Consider the following 21841-nt stretch of genomic DNA (forward strand, 5'->3'; position numbering starts at 1 on the left):
AACCAATCTATAATAATAAAAGTGCAATATGCAAATTGCGAATGACCAAAGAGCAGAATGACCATCCAGACGATCGTCCGGATGACCACGCTATGACATGCACTGGCGCCAGGCCAGCCAAGGTGGATGGGATGCTATTGGTCGGGGGGCCCCACCATTGCCCCCACGATCACCCTGGCAGAGGGAGGCCCAGGCCACCCTCTGTGGGGCAATTGATCAGTCGGGGGGAGGAGGGGAGGGGAGAGCCTCCATGATCGACTGCCCCAAAGAGGGAGGCCCAGGCTACCCATCCGGCAGCGCTGCAACAGGTGGGAAATATCTCCCTCTGCAGGGTGATTGATAGCAGGGCTCCCAGACTGTGAGAGGGCGCAGGCTTGACTGAGGGACACCTCTCTCCAGTGCACAAATTTTGTGCACCAGCCCTCTAGTGTTTACCATAATAATCTGAACCAAACGAATAATCAAAAAGTGTTCTTTAGATCCCCCTTAAGCATCCACCACCACCATGTCCACCCAAACTATTTTATGACACCTGAGCTCAGATCCATAGAGCCAAAAACACACACACAGGTGCCAGGTTAACCACCACTGTCCCCACCATGTCCTGGGCCTGCTTTGTTACACAGAGCTCTTGGCTGGCATTATCTCATTTACTTTGACAACCAAGCGGAGATACATCACTATGGTTATGACAGGAGTGTAAGAGAAACAGATCCTTAGAGAGGTGTGTGACTTGCCCAAGGTTGCACAGCTGGGATGTGGCAGGACTAGGAGTCAAGGGCAACGTCTGTGTTGCTGAAGTTCCTTCCACTCCCCTGCTCTCTCTTTCCCTGGAGGAAAATGCAAACCTTGAGGCACAGTCAATGTCCATATATGGACCCCATTCATATGGGCACGCTCATGGAATCCTCTAAGCCTCCTCTAAAGAGCTCATGGCCTTGGGGTCAGAGACAGAGAAGCTGCCTGGCCATTCCTTAGGTCCTTATCACAGGTCAACTGCAATATGGTTCATCGGGTTTAGATGATCACAAGTGAGATTGGGCAACTGGGTGGGCCACCCCATTGATGGGAACTTGACCCTGGTGACCACTTTTGGTGAAACCATTCAGTACACTGTTTCAACAGTGAGGAGAGCAGAAATGGTTTGTATTTGCACTGTTAGGATGAGATTGGCGCTGGCTGGTTGGCCTGATTTCTGAGAGCCCTTCCACAGCTCTCAAAAGAGCATCACTGGACTGTTTGCAAACAGACCCTTTGCTGCACGACCAGAGGATGTAAACGAGCAGAAAGACCTGTGGCTGACTGTGCAGATGGGAGCCGCTCATCCCTGTTGCCGCAGAGAGAGCGAAAGTGCCTCGGTGACTTCTGACATCTGGTTCCATTCCGTCCCTTCTTTAAAAGCTGATAAATAGGAAGCTAATTCACTCACTGGCAGAAGATCCAGGTTTGATTGTTTCATTTACTCGGTTCCACTCCCACTTGGAATAAATAAGCACTAGGAGCCAGACTGAGCCGCACCAAACACACAACTCGTCCTGCTCCCCACAGACAATCCCAACCGGGCAGCTCGGAAATGGGCAACGTGCTAAGCTTTTAGACCTAAATGTTTCCAGACTTAAATATCCTTAGAAAGTTCGTATCTTTTTCAATCAAACTTTTCAATAGTTCGGAGTTACATTTGGAACTAGCTAACCAGTTAGCCCAATCTTTTTCTGATAAAAACATTGTGGAAATCAACTGTTATCGTAATTCCCGTCTTAACGCGTGCATATGGGATCCACATGACATGGCCGTGACTCCGTTAATACCGGGGCGATTAGAGCAAAGCCGGATGATGATGGAGGTCAAACATGAACTTTTCTAAACAACGAGTCAAGCGAGGAGCAGACTGGTCCCCACAAGGCTTCGCCAACAAACATTTGCATAGCAGGCATTGCCGCTCTTTGCTGATTTTGATGAAAAAGAATGAGAAGTCTGGGGAGAATGAGAAGTCTGGGTACATGTGAATATGTGGGTGTGTACACGTGGATTGCTATAGGAAACAACCTACACTTTCTTAACTTCCAAAAGCAGCATTTACTGTATTACTCTTTATACCTTTATAACATCTGTAAAATGAACTAAACACACAAACCAAAAGGGCTGCCTGTTTCCAACACATTCCAATTAGTGCAGAGATGGCAAAGACATGGCCCCCTCGCCATCGTTGCCCTCCATGCCCACAGGAGATGCTGCCAGGGGACCAGGGCCTCCTAGCCAGCAGTCTGGCTGCCCTTCAGGATCCTCCTCAACACGGGGCTCCAGGCAGCCTCCCCCAGGCAGCGGGGAGGACTGTGAACCCGTGATCTGTCCTGGATGTGGCCTAACCCCACTCATTGCAGAGAAAGTGAAAATGTTGCTGAAAGAAAATGGTCTACAGGTCGGGTCACCAACAATGCTACCAGATATGGCCTTGGCAGGAAATGGTGAAAATCTCAACTGTTTTATGGAAACGAAAAAGGTGTTGTTGAATCCCTTCAACACAGGAAGCACTGGGCTTAGGCAATGTAATTTGGGGGCAAGTCCTATGGTAATGAATTTCCAGGGATGCCGGGTCTAGTTTGTTGTATCAAATGAAACTTGCAACAAGTCAGTCTCGGGTTGAAGAGTCAGACCATTGGTTGTATAAAGGTACCCATTATGATGTGTTTCAAACAGTTCAGAGTTTAAAAAATCTCCATATATTCACAGCAGTGAAATCAATAAAGAAATGCACATAGATGTGTATGGATCCTATATAATAAAAGGCTAATATGCAAATGGAACGAACCGCGGAACAACCGGTCACTATGATGCATGCTGACCACCAGGGGGTAGACGCTCAGTGCAGGAGTTGCCCCCTGGTGGCCAGTACGCTCCCACAGGGGGAGCTCTGCTCAGCCAGAAGCTGAGCTCACTGCTGGCGAGCACAGCGGAGGTGGCGGGAGCCTCTCCCACCTCTGCTGCAGGCAGGTGGTAAGGAGCAAGGGATCCTGGACTGCAAGAGGGCACAGGCTGGGCTGAGGGACTCCCCCCTCACACCCAGTGCATGATTTCTGTGCACCGGGCCTCTAGTTTATATATACCAGCATGATAGTAACTGTATCTACCCGAAATTATTTATTTACTAACTGTGAAAACCACCTTTAGGAGATAATATTATCAATTGAGCTTTTAATGTGAACACCACTGCCAAGTGTCATCCCTGTAGCACTGAAGAAAACCTTTTAAATCATAAAAGGAGAAACACAGAAAGAAGTCTTTCTCTTACCAGTGGTCTGAGTTCTGGATGCGTCAGGATATATCCATTATTTGTGATTGCAAAGGCATAACCGTGAATCCCTAACTGTAAAAGGAAGCGAGAGAGAGAAACCTTCATTAGCTTGCTCCCCCGTGCATTCACAAAGCATAAAGCAGCCCGGCGTTTAGTAATTTACAGCTTAAACTTGGCATTCATAACCCTTATCAGCACAATATTTCATTAAAATGAACGTGAGGCGCTGATCCTTGACATTTGGTGGAAATGAAGACCTGTCACAGGAGAAGCTCAGCAAATAGCACAATTTAAAATGTCACATCCCCACGTTGGCATCAAGGCTTTACTTTGATTTATTTAAAACAAAAACAATTACATTTTTTTTTAAGTGGCTAATGTTGGTGGAAAGGCCTTTTGTCCAAGTGCACGGAATTTTATCACCCTGGGTGTCTTCTCTCTTCTGTGATAAGGAAAGAGGTGACCTCATTCTGATGCACATGTAGGCTGCCTGCAATTCCACACCCACAGGGGCCACCTCAAGCACGCACTCTCCTAGGCAGTCATTTTTTATAATTCTTCAAGGATAAAAGTGTCCCCCCACCCCCAGCCTGCAGAGGAGCCTGCCAACCCCTTTTACATCCCTTTGTCTTTAAATTGTGAGGCTGCCAAGCTTTTCCATGCATGCTTCCATCGACACAAAGCCTGGGTAATTTTCTATGCAGAGCCTCACTTAATTTATGTTTTCTGACTAAATGGGACTATGGGAAATAGTTTGAGAGCAATGAAATGTTTTATTAGCTTTAAAAAGTATGTAATCAAATTTAACACTGCACTTATTTAAATAATAATCCTGGCTTTTTGACAATATTTCTATTACACAGCTGACTGCACCCATTGGCTACAATAAATTTACCTACAAATCATTCATGTATTAAAATGGCCTCTGGCATAAAACCCATACTGATCTCTCTCTCTCTCTCTCTCTCTCTCTCTCTCTCTCTCTCTCTATCTCTCTCCCTCTCTCTCTCTCTGAAAAAAAAAATGAAATGTAACCCACTTTTCCCAGAGCAGTAAAAGGGAAGAAGGAAAAAAAATCCTACATTTTTTTCCGACGAGTTATTTCATAGTTCTGAACTCTCACTATTACTTTTCTTTAAAATCCTCTGCTGATCACGTTCTTGAATATAATACTATTAAACGATCCAGACAACAGAGTTTACAAACCAAGAATGACCCAGTCTGCTTCTTAGCTTATTGTCAAGGTAATGTGAAATTGACATCAGAGAATTTAACACTGGCAATTAAAAGTTTCCTTTGCATTAATTACATAAAGCAAATATGCATGTGGTAGTCAAGGGCAACAGGCATTTTCTCCTGGAGTTACCTTGCACAGCAAGTTTTAATTAGAATCTACTTGAGTCTAATGATAAAAGTATATTTCATTATGCTGAAAAAGATAAACCAGAGATTTCCTATCCTTTGAGATGTATATTGTCTCTTTCATCTTGTCTCTTGGAAAAATGTCAGATACAGTCAACACTGCATTAATTACCATTATTATGTCCCAGTTTAATACAGACCAGAGGGGTCAAAAGGGGCCAGGGGAGTCTAACTTTACCCATTAAAAGCAAAAGTGGTCTTTCGTTGGAAATTCGAACTCCAAATTAGCCCCAACAAATGATATTTTATAGTCAGCTAATATAGTCAGTGCCTTCTAATGTACATTCCTTCAGGAACTAATACTGAAAAGAAGATAGAACTCCTTGCATATGCTCCCTTAATACCCTCTACTTTTCCTGTATTGCACTTATCAAAATTATAATAATCAATTATTTGTGAGTTTGATTATACCTTATCAAGGCATCAGTCAGGGGCTTTGATGAGTTAATACCTATCTCCCTACAGGTTCCATGATGGCCAAGGTCATGCCATGTGGGTCAAAATACGCGGAGGGGTGGTTGGGACGGAGGGAAGGGGAGCACGGATACCAGGAAGAGTAAAAGGAGGCAGTGGGGGGACAATAAAACACATTGAATTGAGTGCAGATCCTACAAAGCTACGCGAAACTCTCTGCTCTCTCCCCTGGAATGAGGGGCTGAGCGGACCTCCCCACCCAATGTACTGCACTCACTGTGTAACGGCCACCTCTTCTTCCTTGTTGCCCATTTATGCCCTGGCCAACTAGAATCTGCCTCACCCACCAAGATGCCACCAGAACTCCTTTCCCCACAGTTGCCAATGGCGTCCTAATGACTAAACCTAGAGACAGCTCTCTCTCGAATCTTTCCGGTTGTGTTAGCCGACTGCCCCCTCTTCCTTCACTCTATTCCCTCAGCTTCCAGGGCCCATGCTCCCAGGCTTCCTCCTTCTCATCCTCCACCCATCGCTCAAGCACTCATATTCCCTAGTTTCTCTCCCAGCTGCGGCCCCTCCCCTCAGTGGCAGATCCACGTACTCAACTGTGTGTTGGCCATTTCTACCTGGATATCCCTCAGGCACTGCATAGACACCACACCCAGGGCATTGCAGTGCTCTCCCCCTTCCTGTGGTTTTTCCTGCCCTTCTCTCTCCAAGGTGGCACCACCACCCACCCCGATGCCCACATTAGAAATTAGAGCATCATCCTTAGGTTTGTTTCTCTCTTGCATCCCCAACTTCTTGATCCAAGTAATCACTAATTTTTATACCAGAAATTACCCACATTCAACTCTGCTTCCCCACGCTTCCACCCATGTAGATTTAATGTAATAGATTTCCACACTTGTCCTAATGGCTCTCCTGCCTCAAAGCTTGGCCCCAACCAAGTCCCCTCAAGACTGATCAAAGGTAACTCTGGCCCCTGTTGCTCCTCTTTGTAAAACCACTAAAGACCTCTCTTTGTGTAAGATGAAACCTGTGGGAGTGTCCATCAGGTCTCCCTGGGGTTTGGTCCCTACCTACCCACCCAGCCCAGCCTCCTTCCACTCATTGCCTCTCAGGGCACATGGCAGTGACAATAACCCCCTGTGGTTTTCTCTCCCTCCCAGACCTTTACTCACACAGTGCTAGTGGCCTGGAGCACTGCTCTGCCCCACGTCCCCCAGCTAATTCTCATCCACACTGTAAGCTCAGCCTCAGGATCATCATGGCCTATTAAAAGTCTCTCCTTCCCAGCCAGTATGCTCAGTGGTTGAGCGTCAACCCATGGACCACGAGGTCTCTGGTTTGATTCCCGGTCAGGGCACATGCCCAGGTTGTGGGCTTGATCCCCAGTGGGGGATATACAGGAGGCAACCAATAGATTCTTTCTCATCATTGATGTTTCTATCTCTCTTCCTCTCTGAAACCAACGATAAATAAATAATAATAAAATAAAAGTCTCTCCTGACCTTCCCCATTGTTTCCTCCTTTCCATACGATGTTTCCATAAAACCCTGAGAATTTCTCCATTGCTACCTTCACCCTTATGCATGAAACTACACCCTAATGCCCTCTACTTTTCCTGTATTGCACTTATCAAAATGACAATAATCAATTATTTGTGAGTTTGATCATATATTACCAAGGCATCAGTCAAGGGCTTTGATGATTTAATACCTGTCTCCCAATGCTAGCAAGTTCCCTTTCCTTCCTCTGCCCTGTTCCCGATAAGACAGCACCTCCCCATCAGAAGGGGCTCTTGGTGAGGAAGGAGCCATCCCACTCATCTGTGACTTCTGCAACCCCTGGTATTATGTCCTGCAGGTAGCAGGTACTCCAGTTAAGGTCTGTATCTTCTTTGAGATGTTCTTCACTTTTTACCCAAATATTATCTAATGCATCTTTAAAGTCTAAATGAACATTAATGTTAGAAAATGAGCTGAAAAGGCGAGGCTGACTTGTGATGGCAGGTGTATACTCCATCCTTCTCAAGGCTGTTCCTGAGGTCTTCCTGACATTCAGAAACGACCTGGTGAAAATCCTTCCCAGGGGAACAGCCTGGGAAAATAACATCAGAACGCTTTGCTGGTTGGTGGGCGACGCATGGCCATAACCTACTATAGATGTGCGAAGAGAAACTCGGAGGCCATCTCCAACGATGTTCTGTGGGTCAATCTCTCAGAAAACTGAAAGCTTATCATGTCACAATGTCCAACATTCGTTTTTGGCCACAAATCAATTTACTGATGAAATATGTAATATTTATTTCATCTGAAATAGAACCAGTGTTCCTGTGCAGTCCCGCGGAGTAACAGAACCCAGATAGGACACACGGGGTCCAGCACTTGGGGCTGCTCAGGGGGCCTCAGTCCTGAAGCCGCCCTCCTGGAGACCAGGGGCCTTGGTCCACAGCCGGGAAGGAGGTGCCTCCCTCCACGTGCAGGGCTTTGGCCTAATGAAGGGAACCCAATTATAAAACGGCTTGTTACCTTAACAGAGGCTGTGGTGTCTGGAAATTTTTGCCGGGGGGTCTGGAATTCTTAATAAAAATTATAGGAAGTCTGATTGCCTTGTGGGAAAATCTATGCAGCGAAGGGAAAAGAAAGAATTCTATCTTCGGGGAAAACCCCACAAGCCAAGCGCTGACTCATCTTTACAAGGTGTCGATCAGGACGGAAGGTGTGATCCGCACTCTGCTCCCCGCAGAGGCCTGTTCCACCCTGGCTGGGCCTGGCTGACACACACACTGTCTCCCAAGGTGTTTTGTGGGAACCAGAGGAGGAATGACTTAGGTGTAAGTATGTCCTACCTGTGTCTCCGATTCCCAGCCTATCCCCTGGGAAAGCAAAAAAACAGAAGTGCCCGTATGTCAGGCACCACTGGTTAATTCCTGGAGCTGACCTTCCTCTATACTCCTGCTACACTTTGTTTCATTCATCGTTTACTAGATGAGTTATGCTGAGAAAGTTATTTCAAGTTTCCTCAACTAAAAATGGGGCGAAGGTGCACCCACTCCATGGGAGCTTAATGAGGATTCAGTGGGAATCGTGCATGTAAAGAATTTTTACCATGCCACACAGTAGCAAGTTCAATAAACCTTTCATTGTTTTATTTTACTTTAGCCATTATTGTTCATATTATTTACTATTATTTGAACTATGATTATTATTATTGTCATTTATTGTTCTTAATGGCTTTAGGGTACTAGATAGTGGGAAAACCATGGCTTACTAGCCCTGAAGCTTGGCGAGATATTTCCATTTTCTGTGCCTCAGTTTCTTGAGCTGTAACATGAGGGTAACAGCAGTGTCTGCCTCTTATTAAGTGAGAACATGTGGTAAAGAGGGTAGCACCTTCCCCGGGAGAGGAAGCTTTGAGAAATAAACTCACAGGGTCATTGTTATCAGTTTCATATTATGTTCATAGTTTCTTGATTTGTTGGGCATGTATCAAGTCGTGGCCCTGAACTTGGGTTTCTACATCTTACAATATGAGATAAGAGGCTTGAGAATTGCTTGGAAACATTCTCTCAAGGTGGGATGCCCTTCCTTAAACAGTGAGCCAGAGATTCTGGGCATCTTTAGGGAACTCAAATCTCTCCCTCATCCTTTAGCTTTCAGTCTCTGGCGAGCTCCACCATTTCCAAGACTTGTTGATGTGGGTTTGGATCACTCAGACCCCCTAACCCCAACTGTAAGAGCTTTGATGGGGGTGAGGCTGGTTGTCGGGACCCCCGGGGGCAGTAGGAAGAAGGCCTCTGTCATCTCAGTCAGCCCAAGCAGGAGAGTTCTTTGGCTAAGGAGGCCACGTTTTGTGAGCCCGGACACCCGACTCTAGCTTAGAGTTCATTTCCTCTTTCCTGTGCAGGTGGCTCTCTAATTTGATCACTGAAATGGCATCAACATATGGGAAGAGAGCTGCCTTGTTTGTTCAAAGGAGCTTCCCTTTCTTGGGTTCCCTTTCTTGGACAACCCAAGAAAGGGAAGTGCTGGGAGAGCACTTCCCACCAGGAAGTGCTGGGAGAGCCAAAGCCTCTAGGGACTCTGGGAAGCCCTGGCTTAGAGGAGGGGTGCAGCATGGGCTTCTGGATGGTGATGATGGCACCGATGCCCAGAGCTGAGGGGAGCCCAGGGGCGGGGGTGCCCACCACTCCAGGATGAACAACCCCCATGGACCTCACTTCTCAGCCCTCCATCATGTTCCAATGGACTGTTTTGCTTTCTTAGGAAAAACAGAATGTAAGCAAGCTAATTTAGGGGGCATATGGGCCCAGGATTAAACTTACTAGCCAGAACCACTTAGTGAGTGTGAGCCCTTTTCCAATTCCTCCCATCCTTCCAATGATATAAAAAAAGTTTCATTTAGTGCTGCTTTAGCACTTGCCTTGACTACTGCCTTGAAAAGGCCAGACCTCAGGTTCAGAACCTTGGATTACTAAGCAATCACTTCATACTATTATTTTGTCTTCATAATTTTTTTTTTTTTTTACAATTGTCCTCTATAAATGGCTTTACTTTTTAAAGGGAGTTCCCTATTAAAATTGAGTTAAGTGAAGAAAGTTCTGAGTTGATTTACAAGTGACGGTTAAGTCAAGAATGGTACAGATGGTCAATGAGCATGGCAACACATTTCGAAGTGGTATGTGAATGGCTGAGATCTCCTCTCAGCACCGAGGTCAGAGGTCACACAGACCTGCCTGAGATCACGCCCACCACTTCCTGGCCCTGCACTCTGTGAACATTCCCCCTGTGAACCTGCATCTCCTATGAGTAGAATGGATCCAGGAGCACAGCCCTTACCTAAAGATTTGCTAAGGTGATGTGGGGAATGCACTTTGCACAGCATCGATTTCTCGGCCACTGTTACCTGCTAATATTGTACCAGGAGGCACCCTGTCTCATACCACAAAATAATGATTTTTTAACAGCCATTTTCTGCACTTCTCATTTTATATCCAATGCTCTGAAATGTGACCCGATCATTCTGGCTGCATCCATCCATGCAGGTGACTTGTTTGGACAAGAGTTTGCTGTGATGCCTAGTGACTGGCTGATCCACTCTCTTGCTCTTACCCCAACCCTCTGTCAAAAGGTGGGGCTGTGCTTGTCATCAAACTTAAGAATCCTGCCTGACACACATGACCTTGGATCATAAGCCTTTCCCAGGCCTTTCAAAATTCTTGTAAAAACTCATTTTTAAAGGTGGCCCAGGATCCCAGACTTGAGCTTTCTCTAGGGCAATGGTCGGCAAACTGCGCCTCGGCAAACCGTGGCTCGCGAGCCACATGCGGCTCTTTGGCCCCTTGAGTGTGGTTCTTCCACAAAATACCGACTTCTGCACATGGGCCACAAAGTTTCAATCTCACTGTATGTGCGCGCCCGCACGTGGTATTTTGTGGAACTGCCACACTCAAGGGCCAAAGAGCCACATGTGGCTCACAAGCCAGGGTTTGCCAAGCACGGCTCTAGGGCATTCTAAGTTAGCAAAGGTTTAGTGGACACGAAGCCCACACGTGCCTGAATCTGGGGTGGGAAAGCCATGAGCAGCTCCATGCAGGCAGCATCCCATGCGGAGAGGGCTGGGGTACCAGGTGCTGCCTGTCACAGCGGTCCCAAGGCCAGTGTGCCATGACTGTTTCTACGAGCAGGTCCTATTGTTATCACACTGGACAGAGAGGAGTTGGAGACCTGTCCACACGCAGCTCCTCAGCAGTGGAGGCAGGGCCCTGTGTGTGGCTACTCCAGAGCTCTACGCTGAGCAGAGAAGACCCAGGGGCCCCTCACAACTGTGATAAATCAGGCTCAGCAGGAAAGAGGTAGTAAGGAAGGGGGCCCTGCCGGCCAGCCAACTAGTCAACATTCCTGGATAAAACAGCTTGCTGTCCACATGGGGGGAAAGGGAGCCCCCCCCTGTTAGTCTATGAGAGGGCCTGAAATGAAGACAGGGGAGCCAGTCCGCTGGGTGCTGGGGAAGAGGAGGCAGGTATGGTCTCAACCCTGTGTAGTCAAGGAACCATGTCTGCTCAGTGAACATCCCTCTTAGGACCAGGAGCAGGGTCCTGTCTGCTCTGTCCCACCCTCCACGCTCACATGTAGTTCTGAATGGCTGTGATGGGGCTGAGGACCTTGCCTCTTCCCACCCTTTGCCTTGCTTTTCTGAGGAGCCCCCACCACTAGGCACCAGGTGAGAGCTTTCTGTGTGGGGCTCAAGGATCTGGGCCATCTTTTTAAAGGTGAGCCCAGCCATGTCACTCCCCTGGCTAACCTGTGTTTCAGAGACTAGAATGAGCACATCACCACTTGTGCTTCACATGTGATTGCCAGGCAGAGGCTAGAGGAGATAAGTAAGAGAAACAGTGAGTCTGTTTACATTTAAAAGGACCTGCCCAGTGGCTATGTGGACAGCATGAAGACAAGCAGAGTGTATGGTGATGAGTGCAGGGATGCAGTCTGGACAGCACCGCTCTAAAGGAAGGAGAATGTCAAGTCCGATGTGCCTCACTGGGTTTCTATTAAGAAGTAACAGATCTTAGAGGGTCCTCAGACTGGGTGAGTCAGGACTGGCTTAGGAGATGCCCAGAGAAGTTAGACCTATGGAGACCTGCATAGACTTGTGTAGATTTCTATAGGCCCACACAAGTCTGGGTGGGCATGCATAGATCTCCTCAGAGCAGAGCCCTCCAGAAAGAGAAAAGAAGGGCCTCTTTACTTTGTGCTTTAATAGTTACTATGTGAAACTGTCTTGAACATTTGGCCCTTGACTCTTAAATAAGTGATGTGTTACCTTGTATTTGGGGATGGTCTTCAGCAGTTCTTTCACTGGGACATCTGTGCCAACCACGCCTAGAAGAATGCCCTTCGATCTCTGTTGAGAAAACATTAAACAATAACAACATTAAGTTAATTTGGCAGAAGAACTATAACTTTCTGAGAAGCCACATGCCATAGGTCACTGTCAGGTACCTTCTCCAAAATGACAAAGATTGAGGATTTACCCAGGCGTCCAAGGGTAAACCCCTTCTATTCCCCATCCCCTACCCAAAATGTTACTAGATAAGCCTGGTAGCTTCTCAGGCCAAACATTAACAGCTATAACTCTCAACACACACTCATACCAAGACAACCTCCTTCTCTTCTCTCTCCTAAAAATGAAGAATTGATGTGCAGAAGCACTAAAGTTTCAGCAGCTAAGGCCTGTGATCATTAATCAGTTTCTCTTATGGAAGCTTTCTACAGGAAAGACTTATAGTGTGTTAACTGCTTTCTCAATTTACACTACCATCTGGTGCCCAGGAGAGAGAGACTCAATAGCCAGAGAAAGAAGAAATAACCCAAAGATTGTTGAGCAGGCAGTTGAAATCAAGAGCTAAAGTGAAGGAAGAGGCCTTTGGGGTCCCAGTTTCCAAGGTCACTGTGATGTGCTAAACTTTACATGTCAGAAACGCCTTCCGGGAGAAGACACAAATGGCTACTGCCCATTGTTTTCCTTAAGTCCAAGTTCACATAGAACCTCACACTGTGACCACATTTGGAAACAGGGTCTTAGCAGGTATAATCAGTTAAGGATCTCGAGGTGAAATCATCCTGGATTTAGGATGGGCCCTATATCCAATGGCCGGTGTCTTTCTAAGAAGAGGAAAGGACATGAGAGAAGAAGGCCATGTGAAGACTGAGGCAGAGGTTGAACTTGTGCTGCTGCAAAGCAAGGAAAGTCTGAGCCCAAGGAAGGATCTTTTCCTAGAGCCTTCAGAAAAAGCATGACACCCTGATTTTGGACTTCTAGCCTCCTAAATTGTAAGAATAAACTTCTTTGCTTTGAGCCACCCAATCGGTGGGACTTTGTTATCTCAGGCCTAGGAAGCTAATACAAGTTTGGCAACTTCAAATTGGAGAAGAGCCATCCACCATAATCAAGGAGTCTCTCTGGGGTTTTCCTTCCTCTGGTCATTTAACACATAAACGTTGTAAAAGTGCTGCACCCTGTAACATGGAGCCTGCTTGAATTCCTCCCATCTCTGCCTGATTTCATGATTCTAACAGCAGGATTAGATGTGAGGGAAAATGATAAACCCTCTGTCCTTAAAATAAATCAATAAATGAAGACCACCAGAGCTGGAGCCGGAGAGGTCTCAGAAACCAACCCTCCTGGCATCAAGCAGCTGTACTCACGGTTTCATTCTGCTTACTAAACACGGGCATGGCGACTGTGGTCATCAGGACAAGGCCCTGATCGTCGGCAAGCTGGATGGAGAGAGAAAAGCCAGTTACCTGAGACTGACCTGGAGGCTAAGGGCCGGAGCCATCTCCATGGCTAACCCTCCTCCATGGGCTAGGGGCGGCTGGGAGTGGACTTGCACTCACTCCAGCCTTCAGCCCAGGAGGAAGTGCAGAGCCAGGATTTGGATGAGGATCTGGGCCTCCAGCTGGGGAAACAAAGTCAGGCTTTCCAGCTGATCAGTTCACTGCATTAGGCCATTTAGGTTCAAATAAAGCCTTGTTGAGTCTTAGTGACTCATTTTATTGCATTAACACAGATTGATTTTTGAAATTTTACTTGGTAGACATTTATGTTCAATATGTGCAATGTTAATGCTTCTCTGTATTCTGGAAATTGAGGATCAGAAAGCATGAAGGTAAGGGGTTCTATACTTGGCCCTGTTGAAAAAAAGTGGAATCTGGAAGCATTTACTCTCCCCAACGTAGTTGAGTCAAGACCTTTTTGGACTTCTACAGATCTTTGCATGCCAGTCCCAGTTGAAAAGCACACAAATCAAAAACAGAAACAGCCCTAGCTGGTTTGCCTCGGTGAATAGAACGTCAGCCTGTGGACTGAAAGGTCCCAGGTTTGATTCCGGTCAAGGGCACATGCCTGGGTTGTGGGCTCTATCCCCAGTGTGGGGCATGCAGGCGGCAGCCAATCAATAATTCTCTCTCATCATTGATGTTTCTCTCTCTCCCTCTCCCTTCCTAAGAGCAATAAAAATATATTTAAAAAAAACCAACATAACTTGATCATCTGATCCCTGAAATCACTGCTAAGAAGCTAAACATTTCTCCTCTAGGAACAACCGTTGAAATGTGGCATAGAACACGCTTGTGTCATTGGGACAAACTCCTAATAGGAATAGAGGGGGCCATGTTTTTATTCGTTTTACAGTCATATCAAGATGGGCCTACATTCCCCCATAATAAGCAAGATGAGACAAAAGTCTCATGGTCCCTCAAAGACTGGGGATTCATGGTGTGATGGTTCATTTTATGCGCCAACGTGGCTAGGCCACAGTGCCGACTTGTTTGATCAAACACCAGTCTAGAGGTGGCTGTGAACCATCTTTTAGATGTGATGAACATTTAAATCAGTAGACTTTAAGAAAGCAGTTTACCCTCCATAATATGAGAATGTTTTCTTCATTCAGTTCAGAGTCTCAAGAGAAAATACAGATCCCTCAGGGAAGAAGGAATCCTGCTTCCAGACTGGCTTCGGACTCAAGACTGCAATACAAACCCTTCCTGGACTCCCAGCCCGGGAACCTACCCTGCAGGCTTCAGAAGTGTCAGCCCACAGTTGTGTGAGGCAGTTCCTTAAAAGAAATCTCTCTCTAAATACGTACAGAAAAATATATAGAACAATATACCTACAGAGTGTCCCAAAAATGTATACACACTTTTTTCTGATACTCAATATTTGTTTCTTTCTTTTCAGATGTAACCCATTGGAAATGCATTTTGGGGACACCCTATATGTGTCTCCTATGATTCTGTTTCTCTAGAGAACCCTTACTAATACACACGGTAATCATGTAGTCTATTATTTGGGGCAGCCTAATTTGGTTGTTAGAATAAGTAAACAAAGCATTATCATCATTCATACTAGTAACTAAATAAAATGAACTATGAGATGATGTTGGCAGTTATTATTGCCAGGAACCAGGTCAAACAGTTTGTGAAAAGTGGGTTCCAACCTCTTGCTAAAAGTAGAGTATAATACTGCTGTCGCTGAGGACACGCAAGGCCATTTTCGAAGGCAGAACCAACCCACAGTAAACATCTCTCAGAATCAGAAATCTTCCCATATCCCGACTCCTTAAATAATTCTTAATGCTGTTAAAAATTGATTTGAGTTGATTTATAATCCTGGGGACCTTCCACTTTGCAACTCATATAAAAATTTCAAGCAACGCTAACATATACCATGAATGAAATAAAAACATACCATTGGCAATAATGAGAAATGAAGCTTCTTCCCCCTGCAACCAGTAGAAATCAATTCTAAATCACTGCTCATTGTTCTGTTACAAACACAAGATCATGAGAACCTAACTTCCCAATATGAAGCCGCAAAACAGCGTCAACTCCACTCAGGGGTTAATTCCAAAGGTAATGACTGCATCATCATTACCTAGAAAGAAATCCCCATATTTTATCTGTACTGAAACCACTCATTTGTAACCAGCTCCAGGTAAACAGAGGAAATGCAGTGAGCTCAGTCTAGCCACTATGCTATGAGCTCACCTACTCCTCTCCTAAGGGCAGCTCTGGCCCAGGCTGGGACGGGGTTGGCAAGAGCCCTAACCTGGACCTCCCCAGTTTGTAAGCTCATCGGTGTGGCCACGACGGCTGGCTGGACCCTGGAAATATCACTTGCATGCTCTTCATGCTAATCTGAACCCATCAGCTCCTTCTTCCCCAGCCTCCACAGGTCTGGCGTTTGTGAATCTTAAACATTTCACGGAGCAGGAACATCAATTTGAAAATTAATTTGCACTGTAAATATTTTATGATCGAAAGGCATTCAGTACTCATGCCATAGGAAATAGAAGCCAGTGGCAAAAGTTTTTTTCCAGACCACCAAGCAGAAGTTATGCAGCCAACCACAGCCAGACACCCTCTGTCCCCAAACGCTAGGGGGTCCCTGCGTTTCTCTGGCCCCTTAACCTGTAGCAGCTGCTGAGGCAAGAGCTGCTTATGATTCATACGCGTGGCTTCCAAGAAAAACGCAGACGTAGAGTCAACATTCATTTTCCAAAGTGTAGGAATGGGAGAGGGGGGTCACCATGGTCCATCTCGGCAAAATCCCATTAACTCAAGTCCAAGTGGGAACCCTAAAATGAACTACCATTCAATTATACTTGCCCAGGCTTTGAACAGGCCTCCAGAATGCTTGGTTGTGGGGCTCTGTTGTATAATACGTGTATATTATTCCATAGCCTTCATTTCCTGTGCTACATAATGGGGACTGTTCTAGTATCAAAGGAAATGATGAATAATAATACCGAACACCTGGTTTATAAAACACAAGCTTGCTCAACAGATTGACTGCTTCCTGCTAGCTTCCCAAGTTAATCATGCATGTGGCCCATATGAATATGCATTTGGATTTATGTGCGAGGTACAGGCAGTGATGCCAGGTCTCTACTCCTCATGGTTTGCTTCCCATGGATGACACTACAGACAACTTTGGGTGTGGCCCCAGATAAAATGATGGAACCACAGTTGTGGTCTGTCAGTTTTGCCACCGGCCCAATTATTATTATTCATCGATTCCCTTGAGAAACATTCCCTGAGCATCAGCTATGTGCCAAGTCCCATGCCATGTGCTGGAAGTCAGCTAGGAATGAGACATAGGTCTTATCTTCAAGGAACCCAGGTCTGCCAGGGGAGACGAAGGCTAAGGAGGCAGAGGGCGAGGAGCTGGCTGGGGCGGGCACACGGGCTCTCACTGCATGAGCAGGGGAGCTAAAGTAAAACTGCCTGGCATTTACTGATACCTGTCAGGGATTCAGTGACAGATTCGTCCAGTCGTTTTGTACTTAAGATTACTTATGAATGAAAGAATATACGAAGACATTTTAAAAAACCGTCCAGCCCCTTTTTCCCATCTTTTGTAAATATCACCCCTTTCCTTTAGAGAACTCCTCTTCACCCCTTCCACCCACAGTTTCTCTTGGCAGCTAAGCTCTCCCATCCTGCTTATGACTGGGCATCAGACCCAGACTGAGCCAACCAGAGCACTACACACACACGCAAGCACGCACATGTATGCACACACATGCACATCCTCTCTAGGCCACATTGCTTGGTTTATTATTAGGCAATGATTCAAGGTGGGCTGCCTAGGTTTTTTTCTCTTTTTTTCCTACCTGGACTAATGGGAAATCTCTACTCCTCTTTGGGACAGTTATAAGAATGTGAGACTGTCAGCCATGCCCAACTCCCCTCCCCCACACAGCAGCCACTGAGCACACAAAGTCACCCCAGAGAGAGGAGGGAGGAGGAGAGATGAGTGGCGTGTGTGTGTGTGTGTGTGTGTGTGTGTGTGTGTGTGTTATGGGAGAAAAGGAAAGAGAGAGAGAGAGTAAGGCAGGAGAGAGAGAAAGAGAGTCCCAGTCCCTGGATGCCCTCCTTCCTAAGGTCAGCTCCCCCCATGCTTTTTGCTATGATGGGGTCATTTGAACCAGTACATTTTTTGTTTTGTTTTGCCCAAATGAGCATGGACTGGACTTGTGACTCATGATAGAAGAGGCCTGAGTTGTGCAAGTGCCAATATTGGCCATACATGACCCAGGTGGCTCTAGCTACCCGGGAGGTGGTCCTTCCCACAAGGCCGAAATGTAAGCACCCAGGGGACCCAGACACTGAATGGCAATAGACAGTCCTATGGAGAAGTAATGAATTTCTATGATGGTCTGCAAAACTATTGTCATTAGGATTTTGTGTAAAACATAATAATAAATGGAATTGTGCCTGTTTTGAGAAAAGCCTTAGCAAGAGGTCACAGAACCAACCAGTCTGCTTGGGGCGGCACCAGGACAGAGATGCTAGAACATGCGGGGAAAGGACAGACATCACCGGTGCCCAGCAGGCCCTTTAGATCAGGGCATCTGCTGTGGTGCCTTCCTCACATCTCCACTCAGAGAGAGCTGCCAGGGCCAGTGGCACAGCCCTTGGTTTGTCCTGCAGCTGCAGCCTCCTGAGAGTGAGTGCCAAACCCCAGAGAAAGGAGGGTGCCAGGCCTTGAGAAGGCATTTGAGCGAGTTAAGAGCTGCCAGGTGGTTTTCAGCGGAGCCTCCTGCCAGGTCTGCTCAGCCCTGAGGCCTGGGCTCAAAGAGAAGGCTGTGCACAAACCGGGAAGCAGCTCAGGAAGGGGCGGGCACTGAGCCAAGAACAAAGGCCAACTCAGGAACCCTCCTCAAATACCACATTCCTCCTGTGCTTGGCCCTCTTATGCGTCTATGTTTTCCTTTTCTTATTAGAATTGATCAGTGTATTGACTATTCTAAGAGTACATCATGTAAGTGTGTAACATAATACATACGTATTTTATAGACGTGTGCACCTGGCTATATTTCTGCTGTGTCTTCCTTCCAACACCTGAGATGAACACCAACTTGCACTCCGGGGAAAGACACTGCGCTATCTAGTGGCAGGTGGGGGGAATTGCAGGCACAAGGTCCTGGGAGAGAAGCCCTTTTCAGAGTCTGGCCTTCCCAATAAAAATGTATTTAAATGGCAGCCAATGTCACTTAGTTCCTCTCTAGTGGAAGAAAAGATAGTGTATCAACTCTTAGTTCTGCCAATAACCTTTGTCTTGATAGGAAAAGAATAGTACTAGGAGGTGGGAAAACACAGCTGTGTACATCTTCCAATAGCAGATGAAACGCTTAGAAAGGAGCAGCACTGATCCTTCAGGTAAGCAGGACCTGAGAATGCGGCACGGCAGTGCTGGAAAGGGAAGAGTCTTTCTTTTCCCCACTTTCTCAAATGGAGCTTGAATGGAAGGAAGCCAACTCCTTGGCATTCTCTCCTCTCCTCTCTCCATGAGCTGAAGTCTACCAATGACCCGGGAATCCCCCAGGGCCATTCTCTGGGCATCACATGCCGAAGGAAGGGCAGTGGGAAAGGATGGACACAGATGGCACCCCTGTCCTCCAGTTTTCACACTCCACGGCAACTAAGTAGAAAGTCATGGGAATGACCATGTGTACAGATTAGTTGGTGGGAGCATCAGGGAGCAGAGCAGGACACATGAACAGAATATGTGGCTATGTAGAAACCCTCTACACATGCAAAAATCCCCTGGGCCTTCCCTCCTATTCCTGGACCAAAAAAGTCCCCTGTACCTATCCCTCTCAATGCCTGCCTACTCCTCCCCCAAACCTCCCACCCCTGCCTTCATCACAGCAGCCCTGATCCTCAATACTGGAAAGAAATGTTAGTGGGGGGGATCTACTAGGAATAAGAACCACACTCAATGACCTGTCCTAACGTGTACTTTTTGCATTTGGGTACATGCAGAAGTGCCTTTGCTCCAGAGACACGCCCTGGTGGAGAAACAGGCAAGCTCCAGAGAAGAACACAGGTGAAACCCACTGAAACCTGGGAACAAAATCCTACCGGCGCATCTTACGTGTGAAAAGGGAGCTCAGGATCCTTAACATGACCTGCTTGGCGAATGGTGACATTATCTGACTGAACGTTACTCTCATTTAGATTTCCCCAGCTGATAATGAAATTTGCTGGTCAGTTTTAAATGAGAGGCTTCTCACATGTATGCAAATGTCAAAATTAGCTTACTCCGTAGCCTAAGAATCCATTTTAAAATGAGAAGAGTAAGAAAGAATAGGTTTTTTCCCTATAATAAAACCAAAAGACTTCTAAATTGTGTGTATCTCTGATTAAGTGTTTTATACTTATCTCTTTTCTGTATGATTGAAGTTTTTAATAAGAAGAAAATCCCCATAAATTCTTATCTACAGAAAGGATTTTATAAATAAAACCACCCAATAGCATATGCTTGCAATGAATATTAATGCCAAAAATAAATAATAATGATGATAATAGTTCTTTTTTTAAAAAAAACCTCCCTTTTGCATAAAGATCAAAAGAGCCCTTTAAAAGAACAACGGTAACACTTTCACATGAAAAAGCTATCAGAATAATGTTTTGTATTCTTGGTTCAACATATTACATATGACTATCAGTATTTTGGATGTTCTTTATAGCAAGAGGTTTAGAAAAAGCAGGCATTATTATTTTTAATTGAAGAACTGGTTCTTTCCATGCAAGCAGTATGAATCGTCGTCTTTTCTAACACTACTCAGATGAACTGTTTCTCTTTTAAAATCTAGACAAATTACAGACAACAGACATTATTTAGATTCTCAGTTTGCACTGGCATTTTTCAACATTTTTGCAAAATGCCTGAATCCTAAATAGCAGTGGAGCACAAGCATGAACTTAGAGTAAGTAAACCTCCAAGTGCCATGCTCCCTGCTTTGCATGTGGTTGTCTTGGTGAAGTGTAGTCACTTGGTCCCAGAGAGTGTACATAAATGTCCTCTTGCTTTAGCCAAGGCATCTCCTTGTCTTACTGAATCACTGTTACTTGCACCTGAGATCTGGAGAGCCCGAATTCTTTTTAAGTTTTGAAATTTTTAATAGATTTAATCACTTGTGCTTCAAAACAGTTGTATCAATCTTAAACTTACATCCTCATCAAATGCCTCAATTCTCTTTTCTTAAACATTTTTGGAGAAAGGTCTTTAGAAGCAGATTTTTATATGGTCTCTTCATTTCTAATCCAGTTCCTTCTAATCTATTTTTAATTCATCAGACAGGCCTTCACCACACTATTGTCTGTGACCATGGGCAATGCATATATGTACCTAAGTTCTTAAGTGGTTAATCTGTATCCATCTCCCATCCCCACCTTCCCTCTGAAATCCCTCAGTCTGTTCCATGCTCCTATGTCTCTATGGAGATCATGAATTCTTATGAGATTCACTATATTTTAAGTGAATACAAACATAATCAGATTTCCCTTTTTGAACTTTACCTGCATCTTGCCTGAACTAAGTCGCTGACTTTGTTTGTTCTCTCGTTCCCATTTTAACAACCTGAAGACAGCTTGGTGGATGATAATGCTGATGTTGGAACATCTGTATGAGAATCTCCAAATAACTGTCTTCTAATAAAGTTGTTATTGTTCGGGAAAATGTTTCCTTTGTTTCCTTTCCCCCCAGAGTTTCTAAGATGTAAGTCATTAGGCAGGGAATGTGCTTATGAATAAACATCTACATAGAGGAGGATGCTGCCTTTGACCAGGGACACATATTAGTATAAGTAAAGCCCTGGCAGGAGGATATGACAGATGAGCATATCTGAAAGCTGTCTTGGGAAACGGCCGTGTTTGTTTATTAGGGTAGAACATGCTTATTTCAAGAATTCCCCGAAATAATGAACATGAGAATTATCTTGGGGCATTAGGCTTTGGCCAGTGTTCATGATGAGCTAGGACACATAACTGACCCCCACCCCCATCGCGGCCGAACATTTATATGTTCACAAACGTGGTTTAGCCACCTCTCCAATAGATGCCTGAAAACCCAGCCAAGTGTGGAGCTTCAGGGCTGAGACAAAGCCTTCCCCTTGTTTAAAGACCCCCTGAAATGCCGCTTCCTCCATAAAACCTTCCCTAACGAAGTGGAAATGGGAACCAGATGTTCCCCAACCTCACTACAAAGATAATCATATTTACTCTACAGCCCAAGATACCATCTAGGACCACGTCTGTGCAAACTGTTAATGCAGCAAAGTCGCTGAACATGCGGCTAGAAGGGAAGCTGGGATTCGGTGGAGCCTGAGGACCCCAGGGGCAGAAGCTGGGATGC

General features: G+C 45.7%; 1 protein-coding gene across 2 annotated transcripts in view; it reads right to left on the reverse strand.

Annotated features, from left to right (window-relative positions):
• CACNA2D3 (calcium voltage-gated channel auxiliary subunit alpha2delta 3) overlaps nt 1-21841 on the reverse strand; it is an 809032-nt gene that overhangs the window by 212652 nt on the left and 574539 nt on the right. For both annotated transcript variants that reach the window (XR_004971472.1, XM_036331880.1), the window contains 3 exons: nt 13342-13413; nt 11957-12037; nt 3290-3364 (listed from right to left, as the gene is read on the reverse strand). Coding sequence is in view for 1 of the 2 variants with exons in the window: in XM_036331880.1 (XP_036187773.1) it covers nt 3290-3364; nt 11957-12037; nt 13342-13413 (228 nt within the window). In the remaining variant the exon portion in view is untranslated. The remainder of the gene's footprint in view (nt 1-3289; nt 3365-11956; nt 12038-13341; nt 13414-21841) is intronic.

The sequence above is a fragment of the Myotis myotis genome, unplaced genomic scaffold (assembly GCF_014108235.1).
Source record: "Myotis myotis isolate mMyoMyo1 unplaced genomic scaffold, mMyoMyo1.p scaffold_m19_p_13, whole genome shotgun sequence".
NCBI classification, from domain to species: domain Eukaryota; kingdom Metazoa; phylum Chordata; class Mammalia; order Chiroptera; family Vespertilionidae; genus Myotis; species Myotis myotis.